General features: G+C 35.3%; 1 protein-coding gene across 3 annotated transcripts in view; it reads left to right on the plus strand.

Annotated features, from left to right (window-relative positions):
• Positions 1–23,904, plus strand: part of LOC125069494 (protein-L-histidine N-pros-methyltransferase) — a 46,178-nt gene that overhangs the window by 14,000 nt on the left and 8,274 nt on the right. For all 3 annotated transcript variants that reach the window (XM_047679009.1, XM_047679008.1, XM_047679007.1), the window contains one exon: positions 1,909–2,099. In XM_047679009.1, coding sequence (XP_047534965.1) covers positions 1,909–2,099 — 191 coding nt within the window. The remainder of the gene's footprint in view (positions 1–1,908; positions 2,100–23,904) is intronic.

Consider the following 23,904-nt stretch of genomic DNA (forward strand, 5'->3'; position numbering starts at 1 on the left):
GAACGACCGCTGGATAAAAGATCTGCATCCCTCCATTCGTTCCATCGATGCACCTCCGCTGACCTGAGCGCTAACGAGTCAACGAAGGATAATGATCGCTTTCAATGCATATGACAGCTTAACTTGATTTGTAGTAAATATACAAAGACACAATTAAAACCTTATTTTTACTGACTGACCCGTTGACCAGAATGAGAAAATAGTAACCCACATAAACTCCTTAAAATAAACAAAAGTCTTTCGGCCTCGATAGCTCGAATTGAATAAATCATTCTCGATTTGTCTTCCTTAACAGGTAGATTTTTAAAATACATATATTTTTATTCATGCAAACCTAGCTTTACACGAGCAGAAATTGAATCCTAAACATGGGTCTCATAAATAATCGTGCCAGGCGCCTGTAAGACTACATATTGCTCAAAAACAACAACGCGGAAGTCATTTTAAGTTACAGTTATCTCGTTAGCTATATCTACACTTTTCAGCACGTGTTTGATCTTAAAATTTAAAGGAGGTGTTTGTTATTTTAAGTTACTAAATGTTCGCCGTCAATCTATCAATTTTAGTTAAAGTAATAATAATTTGATAATATTAAATAGATGAATATCAGATCCGAAATAGATTGATATATAAGTTATGCATCTTATTTTACATCTTGAAGATGAATATCAGTGTTAGAATAATATTGACACTTTTTGTCATTGTAAATCCAAACATCAGACGGACGCATATAGCTGAGGTCACGTAGGCCTGTTTTAATATGACTATCAATTTACATCCTCTAGTTACATAAAAAAATCAAAAACAGAAAATTAGATCACCGTTCAACGAATAATCTGAAAACAGAATATTATTATCAATGACTGCGGCATTCAAAATTTTCCACGATTTGTATTCTGTCTGGAGAATTCGCCTCGTCGGATCCCGTAGTTCCGATGCAGGTTATTTTAAATGTAAAGACGGCGCATTGCATAATCACCAACGTGATTCGCCATCAGTATTCCTTAATAAATATTTATTTGTCTCGACTTTTTCATAAGGTACTTTGTATTTTTAGACGTAATTCTTTTGTCCAATTATACATTGGTTATCTCTAGACAGTGCCTAATAGCTTAAGAAGAATATCTCTTAAATACTAGGTACGTATTTATAACAATTGCGATGCATGTCTGATACTTAAGTAAGAACAAGAAGGCAGTCGTAAACAAAATACAGTCTCATATAAAACGAACATTTGTTCAGGTACCCATCATCAATGTGTGTTATCAATTTTTTCCACTGTGCTGCCGACTTCGATTTTAATATAAAGACAGATCGGGCATTAATTAAGTCGAGCTGATGAGTTCGCGGCGTCCCGCTCACTCACCGCCCGCCGTCATTACGGGTACATGTAGAGGCGAGAAGTTTTTTTAATTCGTTATTATTCTGTGGCGTAAAGAAATGTTAATTCGAGGCAGCGTGAAATTAACAGCCGCCGCATTGCCCTTTGTAGGGCCGCGGCGGCTGACTTAAACACACAACGGGTGACGAGCTACACGGTTCTTTCATACTACACTCTCTTATTTGCACTCCATTACTCTTTTTATATACTTTCATTAAAATCTGAGCCGGTGAGTTGTTAAACATCAATTTACGATTACGCTCCCGAGATCCGCGCGTTACATTAATAACGTCTTTACTAATTTACCGAGGTAATCAAGATCCATCTTTACAGTATTAGACAATTTTTTGCTCATTCCTGTATCTACATAAAAACCTTTGTTGGTAACCATCAATGATCCTTTCGTGTAATTAAAGGTAGTTCAACTTCTTATACGCCAATTATATCATTGAAATCTCCTATCGAAATATGAAATGAGTCTTCAAGATTTTATGATTAGTAAATTTAAACAAGTCATTTTGTTACAGTGGTACCGCGTTGATAAAAGTCGATTAACAGAAGATTTGCAGCAGAAGTTCGTCCAGTTGCAGCCTGATGAAGAAACAAAAGAGTTCCTCACTAATTCCATTGATAAGTCTACCTGGGTATGGACTCAGATCTGGTACTTGCTGGCAAAGGCGGTCCTGAAACACTTCTGGACAATCACTGATATCAATGGGTAAGTTCTTAATTATTAAAACCTATTTGTAATTTAGAAAAAAAAAACGTTTAGCGCGATAAGATACAACCTTTCCCGAAAATGTTTGCCCAAATAAAAACATTAACCTTGGTAGTTAATGAATCACTTCTTACACAAACGATGAATTGCCATTTGAATCACGACAATGAAACATTATTAAGTGCGTCCAGATTCGTCCAATTACGCCAATTACAATCTCCTGGTAGGCATAAGTACATGTGAGTATATTATTTCCTCATCCATTGTGTCGTATCTGCACAAATTAACTAATTCGAGTCGCCACTAGTTACGAGCTTGTCGCTAGAACGTATATTTATCGATAAAACTATCACCATAAAATAAAGTGTTTTCGTGCTATTCGACCGTATCGCTTGTTTGTGTCTGATTAATCTTCTATCGTTGCAAACAAAGTAAATGAAGCGTTTATAACCATCCAGGGCATTTATACCATGATTTCATTCGGTTTATTTTTATATCGTTATTTCAAGAAATGATAAGGTAGAAGATAAATTAACCTTTAATAAAATGTACAAGAGATTATTGTCCAGGTTTATAACAATACTACTACTAATAAAATTAGACGTACCCACAAACGAAGTGGGTAATTGTACGCCGTTTTGTACCTGCTACATAGCATTCTCATTTGGGTCTGTTATTGAAAAATGTCTGCTACTTACTTCTCATCCAATAATGTATTACTCCTACATTACAATGATTGATAATTACAGTTAAATATATAAATTGATTGACAAAATATATCGGTATTTGTAATCTTTTATCGATATCGATAACACAAAATGGCACGATGCACTGGCCGCGTCCGGAGCGCGCTCTGTGAACGTGCACTGAAAACGATCGCGGCTCCGGGTGTCTATAGCCGGGCACTAATAAATAATTTAAATAAATTGACGGACGAGATTTACTCATTGGCTGTTTCCGTCTCTCAATTACGCTTTATTTATCACTTACTACTTGTCGACCAAAGCCCCGCCGCTACCGCGCAATCGCTCTGCATATTGCTTAGGTGCCACTAATTTTATTGGTACCGCATACGCTTCAATGTACCCAATTCATTGCTAATATACAATAACAACTACAACACAAATAACTCCACACTCGCAACGATTTCTTAATTGGAACAGCAGATATATTTTTTTTTATCCATAATATCCAGGATTTAAAAAAAAACCTTTTTAAGCCATCGTATATTTAGGCGTTTGATGCTCCAAACTCTTATTTAAAATGTAAAAGTACGGTCGCCGATATTCGATATCTAAAAACATTTTTAACTCAGTATATTATATCTTAACTAAAGTTGTTATTACTCACACAAATATAATTTCCGAATTTATATCTATGTGTGTATCTTATAGAGATTGTCAATTAATTAATATTCTATGAGTACATTCAAACGCGTCTATGTGTGTACTTTAATTAAGGGATAAATATTTCCAAATTTTTCCCATCATACTACCCGTCCAAATACTTTATCAGGAAGCGGTTGTGACGTCAGTGTAGCTCCCCTTAAGCAAAATATCCGGGATATTAATCATTGCGCCATAGTTAGGATAAATTACTCAATGAACGCTCGCTTCGAACACTATTGCCTTTTCCGGTGTAAATGTCTAAATTAATTTATTATCAATTATTTAAAATGAAACTTTGATTTCCATCCAATCAATTATGATTAAACTAAACCAAAACCGTTGCATAATAGACAAAGAACAACTTAATTGAACAGCCTGCCAAAAATAAATGCATATCTGTAACATAAGGAAAGCCAGATATTTTTAACTTTGCCGATTCATCAATTCAAGATTATAAAGATGATAAAAAGCGTGAAACTAATACTTGTTGACTTCCAAGCAGTATCCTATTATATACATTATACATATATAATTATTGTACTTAATTAAAATAACTGTATTTTAAATGTTGGAAAAGAGTAATTACTGAGTTCCTTTTCCGTAGAATCTACATTCCGAACCGGTATCTTCACTTAATATAGTTTGTAAACTGACGATTCAAAAGTGCTTTTAAAAGCGTACTTAAATAAAGTAGATTTTGATTTTGATCAGGAAAAATAAATCATAATTTATAACTTGAGTCTTGCGCTTTACTCTAACTCGTTAAAAAACAACGCATTTCAATCAGCGCGTCAGACGAGACGGACTTATTGACATGGCCAATAAACTGCCAAAATCAATTGGTTTCACTCCGACAGGCGCGTTGTTGTCGCACGGAGCGACAGCCGTCGATACAACTGGAAACGTTTGGGCTCACGACGCGCCAGATATCACTCATGTTAACAAAAGGATTTTTCAAAATATTGACCGAGCACGAACACGTTCGCTCGTGCTTTAAAAGACATTATAAAATCCATCTTCGAATCGAACTTGAACATCGATTTTGTAAATGAACAGCGGGAGAAGATTTAAATTTAATTTTTGCAATTGATAGGCATATTTTATATGGATGGGGTGTTCAAAGAGAAGTCCAGATTTACCTTTGAGTATAGAATAATAAAAATGATATCCATATAGAGAACTTTGGTATCAATTAGAGGTACATATTATTGTTTATATAAATAGCAATCTTTTTTTTCTACTAAACTCATCATAAACTACTACAATCAAACCATTCAAAGACGATATTTCCGCACAGGTGAAAGCATCAAACGGCTATTATCAGGAAATCGAAAATTTTAAATCCCAAACAGAAGATGATAACTGATAACCTTTAAAATGTTACGTTAACATATTGAACCTGTTCAATAGATCCTACAAATACAAATAAGAACATTTCCAACATATATAGAGTTTTGTAAAGAAAGAAGTTACATTAACACTTTCAACGTGACTATATGACTCGGCAATCACAATACCTAATAATATCGGCGAGTTCGATGACAGTGATCGGGTGCCAATTCGCTGCCTCATTCGCGTTTTATGAGCACTCAATCAACTACAGAAATTACCTGTGTTAAGGCGGCGACTTCAACTTCATCAACAAAGGATAGAGGCTGAGTGACTAATTGGAACTTGAATACAACGGATGATTATAAGTTCTTAGAATTCTCTAAGAAGAGAAAATATAATGCCATCGTTGATTTATGTCGATGTTTTATTAATTTTGATTGCAAATTATTCAAGAGGAATCTTAATTGTGATTATTAAGTGATTCGTTCGTTTTTTAAATTACACTCGTAAAGAATGTATGTATGTAGTCGTACAGCCTGCATACTTTGTTAATAATTTTATTTTATCTACCTTTAAGAACCTTGCTATCATATTGACTAGGCTATATGAATTCCTATCGATCGAATTTTCGCCTCAATCTAATAGACAGCGAGAGATGTTATAGTATATAAGCATCTGCGCAAACACATGTACTCTTGTAAACCCACGGAAGAGAGGACGGGCGCAACGCCAACGACTTTGCGTTTATTCAAGGCACGGGAATATAACCCATTACCTAACTATATAAATTAGGAAATTGTTAACCGTTGAAACTTGCAGCCTTATAAGCAAAAAAACTTTGAGTAACAAACTCATAATGGATTCATTTATATCCGTGTGGTATTAGTAATAATACAATTATTGTATTTAATTATTTATGTAATAGTTACTATTGAGTTCTTGACGGTACTTCTCTGTACGTTACGAACCGGTGGGAGCTTTAAATTTAATTTAATCATGTAAAAAGATTCAAAAGTGCTCGACAATACTGCTACGACGACGCTACTTGAATATATGAAAGTAAATTTTTTAAATTGATTGATTTTTAATTTGCCTATACCATCTGATATAGCTTACACCCAGTATAATATAGTACATAATATAAGGTTTCATTAAACCTCGTATGGCTCAAATCCTCTTCATTAGTTGAAAATTGTTCTCGCGTATTACATAACACACTTAATATCCCTCGTTTTCTTTGTAAATGTAACTACTATTTCAAGACACTGACGTTACTAATTTATAAGTATTTTATTATGACTCCGGTTATAATTAGTAGCAATGAAAACATATAAAGAATATAGCGCAAAATATAATAAAAAAAATAAACGAATAAATATATATATATATATATTAGTTATTTACTTTAGCAAAAGGAAATACAATAATTTTTTTGCTGGTTTTCTCGGTAGCAAACATCTTCATGTTTATTGTCCTTATGGACTTATAAAATAAATTGATTTTATTTAAAAGTTTACGTTTACTTAAAGTAAACAAATAAAAATTAATCTCTCATTATTTCATACATACAATCGTCATTGAAGCTAATGTATTTAATTTACAAAAAAATCATAGGCTAACAAATTATAGACCCCAAAGATATTTAAAAGACTATAAAGTTATTATTATGCATATCACTTAATTTTTTTTAAAGATATGAGTCACGTCTCTTCCGTGTCAAGATCATTACATTAAGATTGCGGTAAGGGTATGTATAATTAATAAGCAAAAATATTAAAGGTCTCGCATTAATAAAATGCTGTTTGGACATTTTAATTACTTTGACCTTTTGATATTGCGCTAAACTGCCCATAAAGGTATTTAAGAACGTTTTATTCGGCGTCGAAATTGCGATTTCGAAAATCCCTAATTACGGTACCAAATGATTATTGCACTTTTAATTTTTTAATTTACGTGTTTCGTCGTTCATGAGAGCTGGACTATCGTCTTTTACACTATTATTAATTTTAAATATTTGCGTAATCGATGAACTAGTTTAAGGTGTTTAATAAATCGTCGCATTGTATTTATTTATTGTGGGTAGTAAACTGCCGTGTGGTCGCAGTTCGAGGCGGTCTCCACTTTTCAAGCGGGCGAGCGATCATTCGATAGTGTACCATTAGCGCGAAGACTCGCGCCGGCGTCCAATTGTGAGCTTAGATATCGCATACAAATGTCGATCGCCTCCGAGCCCGCGCCCTCTGCTCATCTGCATTGAATCCCATTGTTACCTCTATTATTCTATATGTGCGTAATCGTTAATTTATAAATCGCATTCCACTAGATCTCATCTTACTCTTTGTGACCAAATGACAATATCGAAAGCTTCATCTCGTCCAAAATACTCCATACGTAACATTGAAACGAATATCATCAGTCATCCTCAAATGCAAGCGTCACCACTACCTACATCGCATAACAAATGACTGAAACAGAATTAGATAAAAAAATTGGTTTATATAAATTATTTATACGCTGGGTTTGAAATACCTTGAAACATTTCTCGTTATTTATTTTGTTCTAGAAATGGAACACATCTATCGCAAATCGAATTATTGTAATATGTGGCCTCGGATATGAATATATTTATTTAAATGACATGCGAACTTTTAACTTATTGTTCTGTATAATAGGAGCACTTATAAAACCACGAAACGATCGGCCCAGGAACGTATTCACTTATTGTGTCCGTAGAGCGTAATTATCGACAAGCAGGCGACGCGAGTAATAAGGGCTGAAAGAGCGTGCCGGGCGCGGGAGCGGGCGCGGGCCCGTCGCCGTAAAAAGCGCAAAGAATACACCTCGATATGATCGCACAAAGGCCGCTCCTGAATCCCAGCTCAATGCTAATTTCCACTATCGCGCTCGCCCTCATTCATTTTCAATCGAAGCCAGCCTCCGCTTACTTCTATTTTTTTAAAATCACATTAAAGAATCGAATATGGTGGTTGTTTTTTTTGCGCGACCGGTGCGTGCGACGCGATTTATTTATTTGCGAGGTTTTTTAAAGCGACATTCCGACTCGCTGTATACTTGTGTCTACCCGCAATTGGCATTTCGGGCTAAGCGCGAGCTATACAAAGTCGCCGGTTTTAACGGTTGTTTTTAACGCTCGGACCCTCTCGCGCAAGAAACGGAGGATACAAATAAATTATTAATCGTTTGTCCTGTCTCTTATAAATTAAAATCTGTCCTTTTTTTGGCCGAGCGGGCCCTGCATAAGAATTTTTTGGTCGTGTTAAGCTAAGCCGACTATCTCTGAATTTATTAAAAGCTTAAGCGTGAAGACGGTAATTAAACCTGCAGGTTTAAAATTAATACGCGATCCTGATTTGTCCGTATGTAAATTTACAACCTTGTCGGTTAGTTTTTTTTTCTGGCGTAGCTTTAATTACTCTAAAATATGTTGCCCCCCTCACCGATTCCGGTCACGATAGTTATTCTCAACAGAGATTACCCGACCGCCCAAATCATAAATAAATTGTAAAATTTAAATGCATTTCCTTACTCTCATAATTCGATGGGACGACAATCTGACTTATCGAAGGGAGTTTACAACTTTCCGAGGAACAGGAGTACAAAAACTCCCCACTTTTCAATATTTATGTTTTTTTATTTACCCAACTTGTCTTTTTTTTTCAAAACACTGTCGAAGAGTATTTGCGGTTTTATAAGCTGTATAAAATTAAATATATACAAATATCAATATAGAACTCAGAAAAAAAAACATTACTCTATTACTAATGCTGCTACTATAGATGTACTTATTACCACAAAGTTAAAGTACCTAAAAATCCGCACTAAAAATGAAACATGCATGTTATATACAAAACTTCGACACTTAAAGAAATATGTAAATTTTTATATACCGAAAGCACGAAGAGATCAAAAAATTCGCGAAAATTATCTAATTACGTGTGTGCGAAGAAAAATCGCAGGTTGCTTTCGTAACCGTCTGGAAAATTACCGGCATAAATCACCCGAGCGGGGATGGGCTGATTTTCCATGCGCCATCTTTACGTTGGTATTATTTTGATTTATTTCTGTACGTAATGAAAGCTAACGGCCTGTTTTCAAATAACGAAATCCAGTGATGTTTTCATTACAGCTCCATTATATTAACTTGTTATTAGGCTGTTTCAAGCAGCGAAAATGATGAACTTAAATTATTTAGATATACTGTTCCTGCTTATCAATGTTAAGTCTTAATAAGAAAATTTAATTTATTAACTTATTTTATACATGCAATACTCAGAAACTAAATTTATTCATAATTTTAGAAAGATTATTATGTATTAGCTTTCATATAACAGAGATGTAGACCACAAATTAGGTGTTGTGGAAAAAACGAGTGTGAAAAATATAATGGTTGTTGCGGCTGACTCGTACTATACTTGAACTAGGGTCCTAATGGTCTCAATACAATCTCGTTAACACCATACACCGCAATTGTCTGCGGTATAATTATGTCCAAGTGGATCCCCGTATCTGTTACAAGATGCCTTAAAACCTCTTTACAATAGCTCTTTGAACTTGCCTGTAATCATCGCCTGTATTTTGTTTTATATTAAAGAAACATTTTTATTAGAAATTCAGCTTTGATACCTATATTATGTCGTGTTAGTTGATGATTTATAAGGGAGATACTACATACTATATGTATCGAACAAGTTAATTTTTTTATTCAACTATGTAAAGAATATTTATTTTATTAATTAACAAAAAATTTAAACTATTGTTATTTTTGGCACTATTGATATTAAATACGCTACCGAAAAAAAAAAATACGAGAACATTTCCAATATGCAGGTTGTGGGGTAGAAGTCTTGTTTAGAAACACCATGTATAAAAAAAAAACAATGAAAAATCTTAACAAATAAAATAACCTACTAAATAAAGTTTGATTAATATATTAGTAAAAAAGAAAAATACAGGCTTTCGAAATAATAATCTAAGCACCATACTTGCATATATTTTTTACAATTTTTATGTTGCACATAATATCATAAATTACCATTTTTATAATTATTTTTATTAAATCTATAGTGAATAAGAATTTTACAAAATAAGTTTAAGAAATATATAATATGGTTTCATATATGTACCTTTTCAATCAATTTAAGTTCCCAATACATAACAATTGTCAAAATGTCAATAAACCATGTTGGTTCACAGTGTTATTTTTGTTAAACCTAGAAATTAATTTTTGTGTTTTTTAATGATTTCTTTTATTTAAGATTTTTTTTTAATTATGCCATAAAAAAAATTGAAATTTGATATTTGGTTGGCGGACAAGCATAATGGCCGCCTGATGGTAAGTGGTCACCACCGCTCATAGTACAGCATAGCACAATGGCGCTGTAAGAAATATTAACCATTCCTTACATCGTCAAATTACCCTGGCCTGAAAAGAACAAAAGAGAAAAACTTAGCATTTAAAAAAAAAAATATTGCACTATGCCAAACGGGTAATAAATTTATAATAGGTAAGTACACGAAACATCTTGTCAATACTTGCTATCTTAAAATTTTATGGAAGGTTAATCAACTATGTTTCGATGTTGCAAATGACATATTAAAATAATCCTCTATTTTATCATTCGTATTTGCATTTGTCACTTGGCGTAATAAATAATAGCTCTATTTAATTTGTATATTCGGTCACAAGTGTATGGTTTCGACATCTATTTCACGTCTCGTTCCGCTTTAACAGAAGAGCGAAACGAACGAATGATTTTAATATAAATGTGATTGTATTTCTTATTTCAGATTGATATATTTATAAATAAAAAAGTTTCAGTAATTTTATGAAGAAAACAGTTACAGAAATAAAATATATAGGTATAGCATTGTGTAGATTTTCTTGGGTGGTAAGGCTTTGTGCAAGCTCGTCTGAGTAGGTGAGCTAGAGATGGCCCAGTGGTTAGAACGCGTGCATCTTAACCGATGATTGCGGGTTCAAACCCAGGTAAGCACCACTAAATTTTCATGTGCTTAATTTGTGTTTATAATTCATCTCGTGCTCGGCGGTGAAGGAAAACATCGTGAGGAAACCTGCATGTGTCTAATTTCAACGAAATTCTACCATATTTTCATCCACCAATCCGCATTGGAACAGCGTGGTGGAATATGCTCCAAACCTTCTCCTAAAATGGAGAGGAGGCCTTAGCCCAGCATTGGGAAATTTACAGGCTGTTAATGTTATTGTCTGAGTAGGTACCAAGTCATCATATATTCTACGGCCAAACAGCAGTATTCAGTATTGTTAGGTTCCTATTTGAAGTGAGCCAGTGTAACTACAGACACAAGAGACATAAAAGAATGAATTAATGAATGGTTAAACATTCTTACGGTCCCAATGTATGTAAGCGGTTGTGACCATTTACCATCAGGTGGCTCATCAGCCAGTCCGCCTACCTTCTTCATAAAAAAAATACACCGGTACCTAGCTGGCCGCTGGTCTTTGTATTTTCTACTCGAATTTTAAAGATACTTTTGCCTTTATTTGGGTTATTTATTTACTATGCAAATAAAACGGGTAATATAAAATTGTGTAAACACAACGTGACTGAATTACAAAGTATTTTACAAGTTTTTATTTAACTTATGAGTTATTAAACTTAAGGTATACCAACTTAACAAGTTGGAACATGTGTGCGTCAAATCTTACGTAGGATCTTATGACAATACAAACTAATAAACTAAATTCTATTCGTTTCATGAAATACTACATTTCTGTTGATGAAACAAAGGCGTGCTCTAGAAGATTCTTTGAATATCAACTTCTATATACTAAATAGATTACACATGTGTAATATTTTTAATTTAAAATAAATCAAAACTAATAAGAATAAGTAAATCATGTTAAGAACTTCAAGGTTTGAAGTGTTCGAATTCTAAAACAGTGAATTGCTTTGAACTGTCAAATTAAATACTATTGTGTTTTACAAATAGCCTTCTAATCTTAATTAAATTTGGATGAATTATAAATTACTATATTTATTAACCTTGATTATACAAACGTAAGTTTATAATTGAAGTCAATTAAACATGAACATTTATTCAAAGTAACGGTGTATTTAACAAAAAGATCGTGATGCTAACTCGAAAGAATTAACTAATGAAATATTTGAACGCGATAAAATTTGAGTCCGGACATTCACAACATAAGAACGCTAAAACTTTTAACGGCGGTCCGAACATTTCTTAATTAGAGTGTTTTTATTGAACAGCAAATTCGGTTAACTTTAACAATGGGCTCCCTCAAATAAAAATAAAGCTGTGATTCGTGACGAATCGAGAAGGTGTTTCGCCTGATCCCTCGTAACCCTTTTTTTGACCGTTCCGACTAATCTAGTGATGGCCTCTCCAGTTTTTAATTAAAGATAATGTAACATAGCACACGATATAGCTACTGCTTCGTCCAGGGTTGTCACCTACCGATATTGTTTGAACATTTAATTGTTAAATCTTTTAAGCAAGTAAAATTAAAACATATAATTGTCACAGCTGAATTAATACCGCTCCTCTATTTGAATATAATAGAATCACATCGCTTCAGTACGGTTTTTCATCCTAAACATGAAGGTTTACTAACGGGCCTTCACCGAGCACGACATGAATTATTATTGACAATAAAGCACATGAAAATTCAATAGTGCTTACCGGTTTCAAATCTACAGGTTAGGATTCGCAAGGCCATCTCAACTATCTCATTGTGCTTAAGTTAATTTTATTCCGTCGTACTTCCGCAACAAAAACATCGAAAGGAAATATATATCATCATTTGTTTATTAAATATAATAATATACGCCATTACGTGCCAATCGACATCTTGTATCGTGAATCTTATAAATCTTCAAAACCGGAAACGTTTTAAATATTAAATGTTATTTAGATAAATAATTGAGGCAACCCTTGCCTCTTTTAACATCAGTGGTAATTAGTAAGAAGCTCATTCGAGCTCTGAATAGAAGCAACAAAGTCGGTAGCACCGCGCCACCTCGAATATTAAATAATCAGTTAAGATTACAATACACTATCCGCATCAACTAAATTCAATTTACGAACATGATATTTTTTATCTTTAATATTTCGACTTGAAACGTTTTATAGAAATAGGAAAGTAAATTGCCATCTAAATCAAAATGTATCTTTATGAGAGCAATTAAGATAAATATAATCCAATTAAACGTAATAAATTTTAAATTAGCTTTAAGATTTTTAGTGATATCTCAATCTGACATCTCTAACACACTAAGAGCGGGACACGTGTAGGCGCCGATACGCCGAGATTCGATCTTTGATTGTCGTTCGTTCGTTGCCCAAAAAAAGTTACATTAAGATCTTCGTAATAGTCGACTTGATTACCATCTATGTTGAGTGGATGACGATTATTTCCGAGTCGGCTTCTTGATCTGAGAGAAATAAAATGCGTACGCGCACGCGTCGCCACCGGGTTACGCTGTCGTTAAGAAATTACCGAGCGCGCTGTCGACGTCGCCGATTTTATCGATGGAATTTATCGTCGATACTTAAGCCACTCGCGCACGGCCCTATGCTCTTCACGCAACGTGATTAGAAAAAAACGAATCGATGCATTGATTATATTATATAAAGTGCTATCGATAAGTAGATTACATTTCTAGATGTTTTATACACATGATAAATCAAATATAAGCCCTGGATTATTATGTAAGGCAAAAAAGGTTTATTATAAGAAGGATTATAATCGACAATAAAAAAAACTAACTTTATTTAAGGTTCACTTTGAATTAATAATTATCCTTAAGTATTGAGATTAAAAAATGTTACCTATTTACGTAATATGAACATCATTAACTAATAACAAAATAGTTTACATTCAACAAAACCAATAGTAGTTACTAAGTCATTAAAATATATTTAAATATTACGATTCACCTCCCAAACAAATCCTTATTACTTCTAGCTCGTTTGACATTGAATCGCAAGCACAACAATGACATATCAGAATGTCTCTCTAAATAGAATGCTTAGTTGCACAATGGTATGAGTGATTTCACCAGTTTCATTTGTCTAGAATGGTCAGTGGTGTGCGGGGTGCGGGGTGCGGGCGAGGAGTGCGGGCGCAGGCAGCACGGTAGTAACGAGTGTATAATTATTATCAGCGCGGCGCCGGTAGCCGAAAGGCCGACTCATCGTAATTTGATGGCGTCGACCGCCCCGCCCGCCCCACAAAAAACTAATTAACAAAGATGGACTCGAGCGCCGACTGCTCTCACTGCAGCGCTGCACGATGCTCACTCCGGCGCGACGCGGCCGAGATAAATTAAAAACAAACATTACATTTTATGTAGTTCCTATTTTATTTAGGCTTTGCCTCGAGCACTAGAGTGTAATTAGTTTTTAAGGTCACGAACTATGTCGCAAATAAAAGCAGCTTCAAAATCTACTTCCAAGAATGTATTCCATTACATACGTACCTACATCTAATTTTAATTCTTTCACCAACATATAGTGATGTCAGTCAACTTGCAATCTATAAAACAAGCGTTCGTCCGTCTGTCGAGTCGTCGGCACAAGTCAGTGACGGATAGACCGTTTGATGGATCACAGCCAAGCACGGTGAATGTACCCAAGTAAACAGTGCGAAGGCAATGGTTTTACAAGATGTATGTTGCATCGAAGTTTGCAAAGAAACAACCTGTATGAATATTATACAATACAACAGAGTTGCTTTAATTGTTTTTATTAAAATAATTAATAAGATCCCATTCGTTATTAACTAGATTTTGTTTGAAGTTAAGTGTTCTACAAGCCCTCTCAAACAAGCAATTTTGTTTCAATATGAGAATTTTCTTATACATAATAAATTATAATAAAATAATTAAAATTGTTGCTACTCCTTGTTGTATTAATAATTTACTCATTGAAACATTGTTCGTTTTCTAATTGATTCGTAGTTGTACCAATTTATAAACTAATCAAATATTTACGGACTCGTTTAAAACAATGTAAATGCCTGTGAATAATGACTTTTCGCCGGTCAGGACACGGTTACCGAACGAGAACAGTTCGCGAAACCCGATGACTGCCTGCGATGCGTCAACAAGCCGGAGTTAATCCTTTTCATACGTATTTAAAGCTCGCGCCTCCTGCCTTAATATCGCTATTGTTCACCAAACTTGAATGGTTTTTTTTATTTATTTCTTAACCTTTAACTTGAAAGGCCGTCAATATGATTATTTTTTTTAGATCGTTAATTAAAACCTTTTTTACGCGGTTTATTCTTTTGAATACAAAAATATTTTGATGGCGAATTCTACCCGGAACGACGGAACAAAACAAATGAGACTTAAATTAATTAGCTATTTTGATATTTGAAATATAACGGCGTCGGAATCGGATGCTTCATTAACGCAGAGACACGGCGACACAAAGAAATGTCGCGTCAAAACCATTTTCTGAGAAGCGTAGCGCTACCGGAGCCAAAAGGGCATTAATAAATACAAAAGGGTTATAAAAACTGTGACAGAATTAAGAACGGACGCGTTAAAAAGGGAGGTGTGCGAGGCACGGCGACGCGAACAAGTGAAACATAATGCGCGAAACAAAGCAGTCGGAGCGAATGCTTTAAATCATTTTTAATTATGTTATGGCGCGGCCGCTGCGGTACTGCGCGGCTTGGGTTACACACGAGCGAGCTGCTCGCGCGCCGCACCGAGCTAGTGACTCACGAGACATGCGCGCCATCACTCGACCACCAACATGTCCTCCCACCGGCAACGTCGCATCCACTCTACGCAATTTACATGCTCGTCCATTGTGATACCTACCGTTATAGGAGACGAGATTTCCATCTCTTTTATATATTTTCCATCATGGTGCCTATGAAAAATAGTTCATACGCGACATTTATCTTGTTAATTTGATTATGGAATGCAAAACGTGATCCATTTCAGTAAGATTTAGCGATAAGCCTTCAACAGCTAACTGCTGTTTGATTTCTCATTAGGAGAAAATTTCAAGAAGTCGTTACAATCATGATCTTTAGGTAGACAAATCATTGGTCGGTTCACGGATATGAACTGATAGATTGATTTTTTAATATTTCCAATTTACTTTTAAATAATCCGTTTTATACATTTATCTCGAAGAACGAGGCTAAATTCCAATACGTAACGAAAATGCCAAAGTTTACCAACAAAAACGACTACCGTGATAGAAGTTACTGTTGATATAATTGAATGTTTCGAAAGCCGAATGATGCCGTGTGGCATAAAGCAGGTATTATTTAAGAGTACGTAATACTGTCGGGTAGCGGATAGTCATTGTTGTAGTGTTATTTCACGCCGGCTTAGCGGACGCTCATCCAAGTACTTTGACGAGTTATAGTATAAGTTTCTTGTTTGCCAGTAATCACTTGAAGTGGTCTGACGGTTATCGTATTTAACTGTTAGACTGTTGTAACGTGTTGCGTTTATAATTATTTTTATTTAGTTACTAAATAACGTTGCTGTAAAAAATAATGATTAGGTGAAGACATGTGTAATTTTCTTGCAATCGGTTAATAATTAAAATAACAACCCGGTAATAATTAGTTACTTAACAATAGCCCACTCTCTTTGACAATGTTTCAGCGAGAAGGTATCTTCTATTTTTCTAGATTTAGGCATGAAATATGGAACTCAAATCAGTTAAAACATTTAAATTCAAATTTTAGTTCAAATAAAAATGCTCAAATCAGCAGTAATTATAAAAAATCGTAATCGGTTTTATAGTCGGTCCTGCATATACGACTGATGGTACGACGTGTCGCAATAAACGCATTGCGCTCGCGCCGGGACTCCAACGATCCATGAAGTTTACGATGACGCTGCCTTCGCGCTACCAATCGTTAATTATTTCTGCTTTTAATTGCTCATAACCGAATCGATATCAATTGATTTTTGTTTGTTTCAATATTACTTTGTAGCTAATAAAAGTAGTACCTAAATTTATGAATTTTTAGACGATTTGTAATTTCTAAACGAATACGACTTTACGAATTTGTTGTCACTCTACCATTGAATATTATTTTTACATGCACTTAAAATCAAGACTACACATACCTAAATAGTACTCAAGAATCACTATTTCTATATATGTACCTAATGAATTAGGTAAGATTGTGTTAACGAAAATAATGAATATGACTTAACCATTGTTTTCAATATAAAATATCAACAATATCCCTATTGGATTGTACCTTTTTCGCAAACACTAAATTATCCTGACGCTTTCAATCGAGAATTTGAAACGGCAAATCGATTCAGAACTCTAAAACAGTCAGGATTTAGTGAGAGACTACTTCGTGAATAATGCGTTAATTTTATTTAAAGTACCTCCGGAGGTTAACGCTTACGGTTACGAAACCTAAATATTTTTAACATTTTATATTGCAATATGTATAAAAGTATGTTATGACAGTCAATGCATGTATTGTAAAAAAGTTATTGAAATTAATAAAAATACGCATAATATTAATAAATTATAAAGTCTAGTTTGTTTATGGAATGTCAGTCAGCAAATAGTATCAGCTCGTTAACTAATTTGCCACAGACGATATCAGACGACGACAGATTGCACTCGGGCAGCGGCTTGCACTCGGAATGCATGACCGATCGTTGCGAAGGCGCAGGAAAAAGCGCTCGGTCGGTGGTGAATGAAGCGATTAGCGCTGAATGGTAGACCGGCACGCGGAACCAAGCGCGCGTCACGACGCGCGACGCTCTGCCACGGCGAGCTTTGTCTCAGCGCGCTTGACCCGTGCCCCGGGCAAAAACCGCACTAAAAACTAATAACGAATCGTAAAAACCCACCGAACCACTTTTAATTGGATAAAAAATGGGATCGAACACGTTTTTATCGATAAAAATACCTAACGTTGACAAATTATTTTTAAAGAATTTCTTTTGCTGTTCGCTAGCTGATTTCATGATAAAGTCTTGGCACTGGTACCATTTTTAAACTTTTAAGGTAATTATAAATTGTAATTTCGCTCTTTATAGTTAATTATTTTACCAGTAAATATTGAAAATAAATTTGCACACAATCTGCACGCTTTTTACAGTCTTGTAAAATGCTTGCAAACTGCTAAGTCCAAAGCGCAAATAATATTTAGATGTAAAATAATATATATAAATATAAAGTGGATACCGTAAATATAGGAGATATAGATATATGTCTATACCTATAACTTATTCCAATTCAAATAATATTATTTTTTAATTAGATTCTATTTTTTCCTAACAAATATTAGTTTAACTTTGACCAATCAAAAAGTTGGACATAGCTTTATTGAAAATCAATTTCATTTTTGTGTTGCTAATTATACTAAAAACCTGCGCACACGCAGCACCTCGTTTACCTTATTAAGGGAAGCCGCACGCCCGGCGCGTCACTCAACGTCAGTCCGCTCTGCGCGGGCGCATAAACACCTCCTTAGCTCCCCGTTTTAGGGTCTCGCGGAATTGTTTCCATAAACGTGTTTGGTTTATTCATGCACGAAACGACGACCAAGGCTTTCTGCTCATATACCGTTATACGATGCATAATCAATCAAATATTTATTGTTTCGCTGACTTCATAATGACAAAAGTTACAAAAAGGGCCAAACTAAGGTTGACATCTGATTGTTTTATGCGCTCTTCGTGGTCATAATGTAAAATTTTAGATATAGGGAGTAGAAATGCAGGTTTGAATTTATCAATAAGATACATACAATAACACCACATAAATAATTAATATGCCTACCTATTTAATAATACCACTTAAATGTTTGCTACACGAGCCTTTAAATGGCAGGGCTAAATGAAAAACGTTTTTGTAAATAAAATGATTAATTGTATCCAAGTTGATGACTATTTTGTGAAAGATAAAACAAAACAGCATCGATAAATAACGAATAAGATTCAAATTGGTAATTTTGTTTACATGGTGATTTGTATGATACGTAGGCAAAGGTATGTGTGAATTAACTTATCTATATTTACTTGGATACCCCGCAAACTTAATTCAGCAAAGATTGTCAATGGTATGATTAATAAGAGAGTTACATAACATTTTTTTCTCTCATTGGTAAACATTTTCGATTATCTCTGTTGTAATCTTTATATAATTTGTAATAAAGTAAATTAATAAATACTTACAAAATAAACAACAATCTACTATTACTGAAAACAAACCTATTGTTTTTAGGTGTGTGTTTGTATATATAAGCACAATCTATTCGATGAGACCAGAAAAACGTTCCATAGATATGATAAAACAATTTCTGTTTGTCTAATATTCAAATACCTGACAAATTTGTTCGCAGCATTGTTGGTAGTGTTTTAAGAATCAATAAAAACTTCAGAGTCTCTCTGAGTGTACATGAAAACATAACGAAGACAATAGATATTGTTTCTATGTAAAATAGGCAAGGGAAGTCGACCAATAGGCGAAGCTGAAACATTCACGTAGAGGAGTAATTAAAAATTCAAATTAGAGAGTCGTCCCCTCGACGCGCGGTTGGTGATTACATGGCGTTAATTACGCGCGACCAATTAAAATGCGGGGCGACAGAGCGGCACGAGAACCAGCCAATGGGAGTCGTCGACTGAAGCGAGGCGTGGTAATTAAGACGAAAGGGTTGATTTTCCGGGCGTTCTAACAGTGAGGGCGTTGATTAATCGCTCCCTTTTAGGTGCTTGTTTCTAAACACCGTTCGCATCTATGTAATTCACATCGCTTAGGTTCTCTTATTAATATTTATTTACCTACTTAATTGAAGGAATTACTTAACAAACGAAATCTCAATCGCACTAGTAATGCTATGTAAATAGGTAATATGCTCAGATAATTATGATTTATCACAAATAGCTACACAAACAAATACGTAACTTCTGCTAACACATTTTACGCGATGAAAAATCGCCTATCCAAAACCGTTTTCAGACCCTTCAAAGAAACAATAAGGCAGGTTTATTTGCATGCAGCTATTCATTGGAACGTAAAACAGATGTAGGTAGAGGGAATTGAGTTTGAAATAGGGAAGCCACACATCTTACACGCGATACCGAAACCTAGTAAAGGCCAACTAACCAAAGTATTTCCAAGACCTAAGTAGGTATGTAAGCTATTCCGCGTCCTGAAATAAAAGATTAATTTTTAAATTTACTGATCAAATTGAATCAAACAAAATTACAAAGATAAATCATTTAATATCCCGCTTTAAGTGAAAACACTTATGCCAACCCTAGTTGAAGCGAGAATTTCGCGCCGCTCCGCGTTGTAAATAGCCTCCACGCACCTCACTACGCCTCTAAATGCGCCACTATTTGACTAAACGAGAGTTTTTATTCACCTTCCAGACACTCACGATTCAATTCGTGTTCTCCGAAACATTAAACGAATAGGTAGAGAACTTATTAAATGTTAAACGAAATTGAAAGGTTACAATATCGTATTGTATTGCTACTTGGAATTTGTGTAATTGTGAAATTAACGTCGAAATAAATAATGGAGATGTATCTAATCTACCATGTTTCTTAATTGACTATGGTATATTAAAGGATTAATTTTAATTATACACAAATATTAGTCTGATGGACGAGTAGTAGGCAACTGCTTGTACATAAAAAGCTATTGCGGAATTGTCTCGTTGCTAACAAAAGTTGATGCACTTCGATTTCATTGCAAAAGAAACAACATCAGCCGAGTCTAACGTGTTATTAAGAGAGCCGATGAAGTGTAAATGATCCGCGAGCCGAAGTCGACCCAGCCTCCCCCCGGCCCCCCACCCCCATACCCGCCCGTCACCGCCAGAAGAAAAATGCTAACACGCCCCCGCGAAAACTATTAGTTATTTTGGCACCCCTGCATCCCGCGCCGACGATTATACCAGACCGTTTGTTTTTACCCTGTTACGTAAGGAATCGCTATGAACTTTACCTCAAATATAATCTTTACTTTTGACGTCATTGCTAAAATTCGTAGGATACTAGTTGGCCGCTAAGGATATTATCGTATTAATTTAAAGCGTTTAACGCTCAACGTATTTCAGGGATATTCTTAAAATAATATTATTATTACTATTACTATTCATAATTATAGGCTAAATCTAAATTATTTAATAGAAACAATAAAAGTACCAATTGTTATGAAATAGGAACTTTAATTAGCTGGTTAAGGAAATATTAAGAGATTCAGTTAGAATTTGCTGCTGTCTATTACTATTCGAAAGAGTTAACGCGCGTTGAATATAATTTTATAATATGGTAAAAAGTGAGTACGGTTTATAGTCGATTATGAAGGGCAAGTATACATATGCATTACCTACATCTATAAAACAATACTGTTTATAAGAAATCAACTAAAAATTTAACCTAACAATAAAATCTGACTTCAGAATAACGTTGATGAAATTCAAGGCATGATAAAGAATACGGCCCATAAAACTTTCATTGCTGTTAACTTATTTATGAAGTTCGCTACATATTTAATACTTGCCTCAATCATAAACATGAGATACATACAAAGGAAATATTTGACGACAACATTTGTATTAAGAGACAATTACTTTTCACAAGTCTTCGTCTGACTGACGTTGCGCGAGTACAATGGAGTTGTTAAACCAATAATGTTGAATTATATTAAAACATCTCGTGAATTTTAAAGTCTTCAAGACCTCAATGTGTAAAGTATGTATACCTGTAACCAGATTTAACCGTAACGAAAGACCTCAGTAAAACGAATTGAAGTTTTTCTTAGATTAAAAGCCCCCCAGAATACTTTGAAACTTTGCTTTATTTTACAACATTACTCCCGTGAATGAGAGGGAAATTGTCAAAGTTTCATCTCCAAAAATATTTCACGAAAATATGGACCACCCAACTCAGCTGAGGTTATAACGCATTATATATTTGTCACTGTATACGTGTCGCTCGATCATCCACAGAGGACACGCGGTACAAACAGGCCCTCCCATCTGTCATCGGTGCTTCCGACACTGCTTTGTTAATTGACCTTTGTTCTCCCCACACAAAATTACATACTACATAGCATACGTGATATGAGCATTTGTTAATTCGTCGAAAATTTCCATAGATAGCTTACCAAAAATTTTATAAATATTAAACTAATGTAAACCTTATTTTTTGGCAATGTACGTCTGCCAGTGGTGATATGCAACAAATTAAATTATTAATGTAATTATTTTATATTAAGAGGATTATTGGTGTAGGTAAAATCCGGATCGGACAAAGTAAGTACCGGTATCTGATCTTTTAGCACTGCACCGAATGTAATGTAATGGGGAATGTAACTAAAAACACAAAGCAGTACAATACATAACGGTTACACAAAAGACCAACACGAGCACACGATGCTCGGACACAGTTTGTACGTACACGAGTAGACAAAGCACACAAACACGTGAGGTCATCTCCCCTCATTAGGTGGTTAGTTTTCCGGGCGTGTCCGCGGAGTCTGCGGACGTGCGGGGGTGTGGGGTGCGAGGGGGGCAGGGTGAACTGCCGGGAAGTTACTTAATTAATCCCCGCGCGGCCGCCATTGGCCGGCGCTGGGCGGCAGATCTTCGCCCACGCGTTAATTGGGCGGCCTGCCGCGTGGATTAGACCAGCGCCTTCGATTAATGAGAGCTCTTTAGCCCTCTATCTATACATAGTGACATAGAATAACTTGCTAATATTCTACCTATTGTTTTAACGTGCCTACACAGTATGCTCAATTTTCGCAATATTTTAAGAGTGTCATTAATTAATCATTTTAGTATTGTAGCGCAGATTTGGAAACGTTATCTAAATAAGCTGCAATAGTAACTACGGCTGTACCTACCATACAGCCTGTATTATATACTTTAATATTAGTGCAAGTACTCAGGTAACCTTTTAGAGTATTAATAAATATTGTAGTAGGAGAAGAGTTGGCTGGAAACTAATATCGCTCTCTTCGCGTCAAGTGAACGTATAAAGCTCAGATTTAGCGAGAGCCGAGGGCTGAGCAGGCGTGAAACGCCCAGGTAAAGTGCCTACTTACAAGGCGATATACGAGGAAACGTAAATTATAATATTGTGTGTGTCGGAGCTAACCCTCTCGCGCCCGCGTCGCCTTACCGCCGGCCGTGTGTGCGCGCCGCGCGCCCACTGAAAGAAAAGCAATTTCCTCGGGCGGCACGGGGAGGCCGGGGGATCGAGGTCTCGCGCGAATATCATTTTGTTCATTTTTTCATTCGGGCGAGTTAATTCGGCTTCGCGGCGTAGTCGGCTATTGATTAGGGCGCGTCTTACGTTTTTAATTTGTTTGCGCGCGCAGCCACGATGCACCCGACGAGATGAGTTCCCGTCTCCCCGCGTCGCCCGCCACCCTCCACCCCCATCTAATGAAGCCTCCGCTAACTACGCGCACTGTAATAATCACGATCCTTTTCACAATCACGCTTTGACGTCAAATGTTTTCGCCTAGCCGGCTAACTAACAAAGCGCGCCTCCTTGAGGAAAACATTACGTTTTCCATTTTGTAAACAAAATCAGGCAGCAAGTAAATATACGACGTAATTGCAGGCGACATCTTATAAAAAAGAAATATACGTAATAAGCAATTATAGAATTCAACTACTGTAAAAATATATAGCAACCTACGCTAAGTTTTATAATGTTCAGTTAAAACTTAACATGAATGGCATCGACCATAATTGGTCATGTATCCACATCTCAGGCCCCGGTACACCGCCACCCTTCCCCCCAGCCCGTGAAACAGCACCGCCTGTATGTGACACATTAGTAAATGAGACGACATTCGTTACGCGGAGCGAGCCCGACTGTTCTCTCATTGAAAGCCTTCTGAAGCAAATTGATCGTGAAACAGTCTGTCTAACTGTAAAATGTATATAAGAATTAATATTAAGTATAATGCATTTCGTTTTCTATAGCACTTTAATTAATTAGAAACTAAATATTAATTATTATAATTGCTATAGGCAGTATGTATTGACTATCCATTCTATAGTATACAGTAGCTACATA

This window comes from Vanessa atalanta, chromosome 15 (genome assembly GCF_905147765.1).
Source record: "Vanessa atalanta chromosome 15, ilVanAtal1.2, whole genome shotgun sequence".
NCBI classification, from domain to species: Eukaryota; Metazoa; Arthropoda; class Insecta; order Lepidoptera; family Nymphalidae; genus Vanessa; species Vanessa atalanta.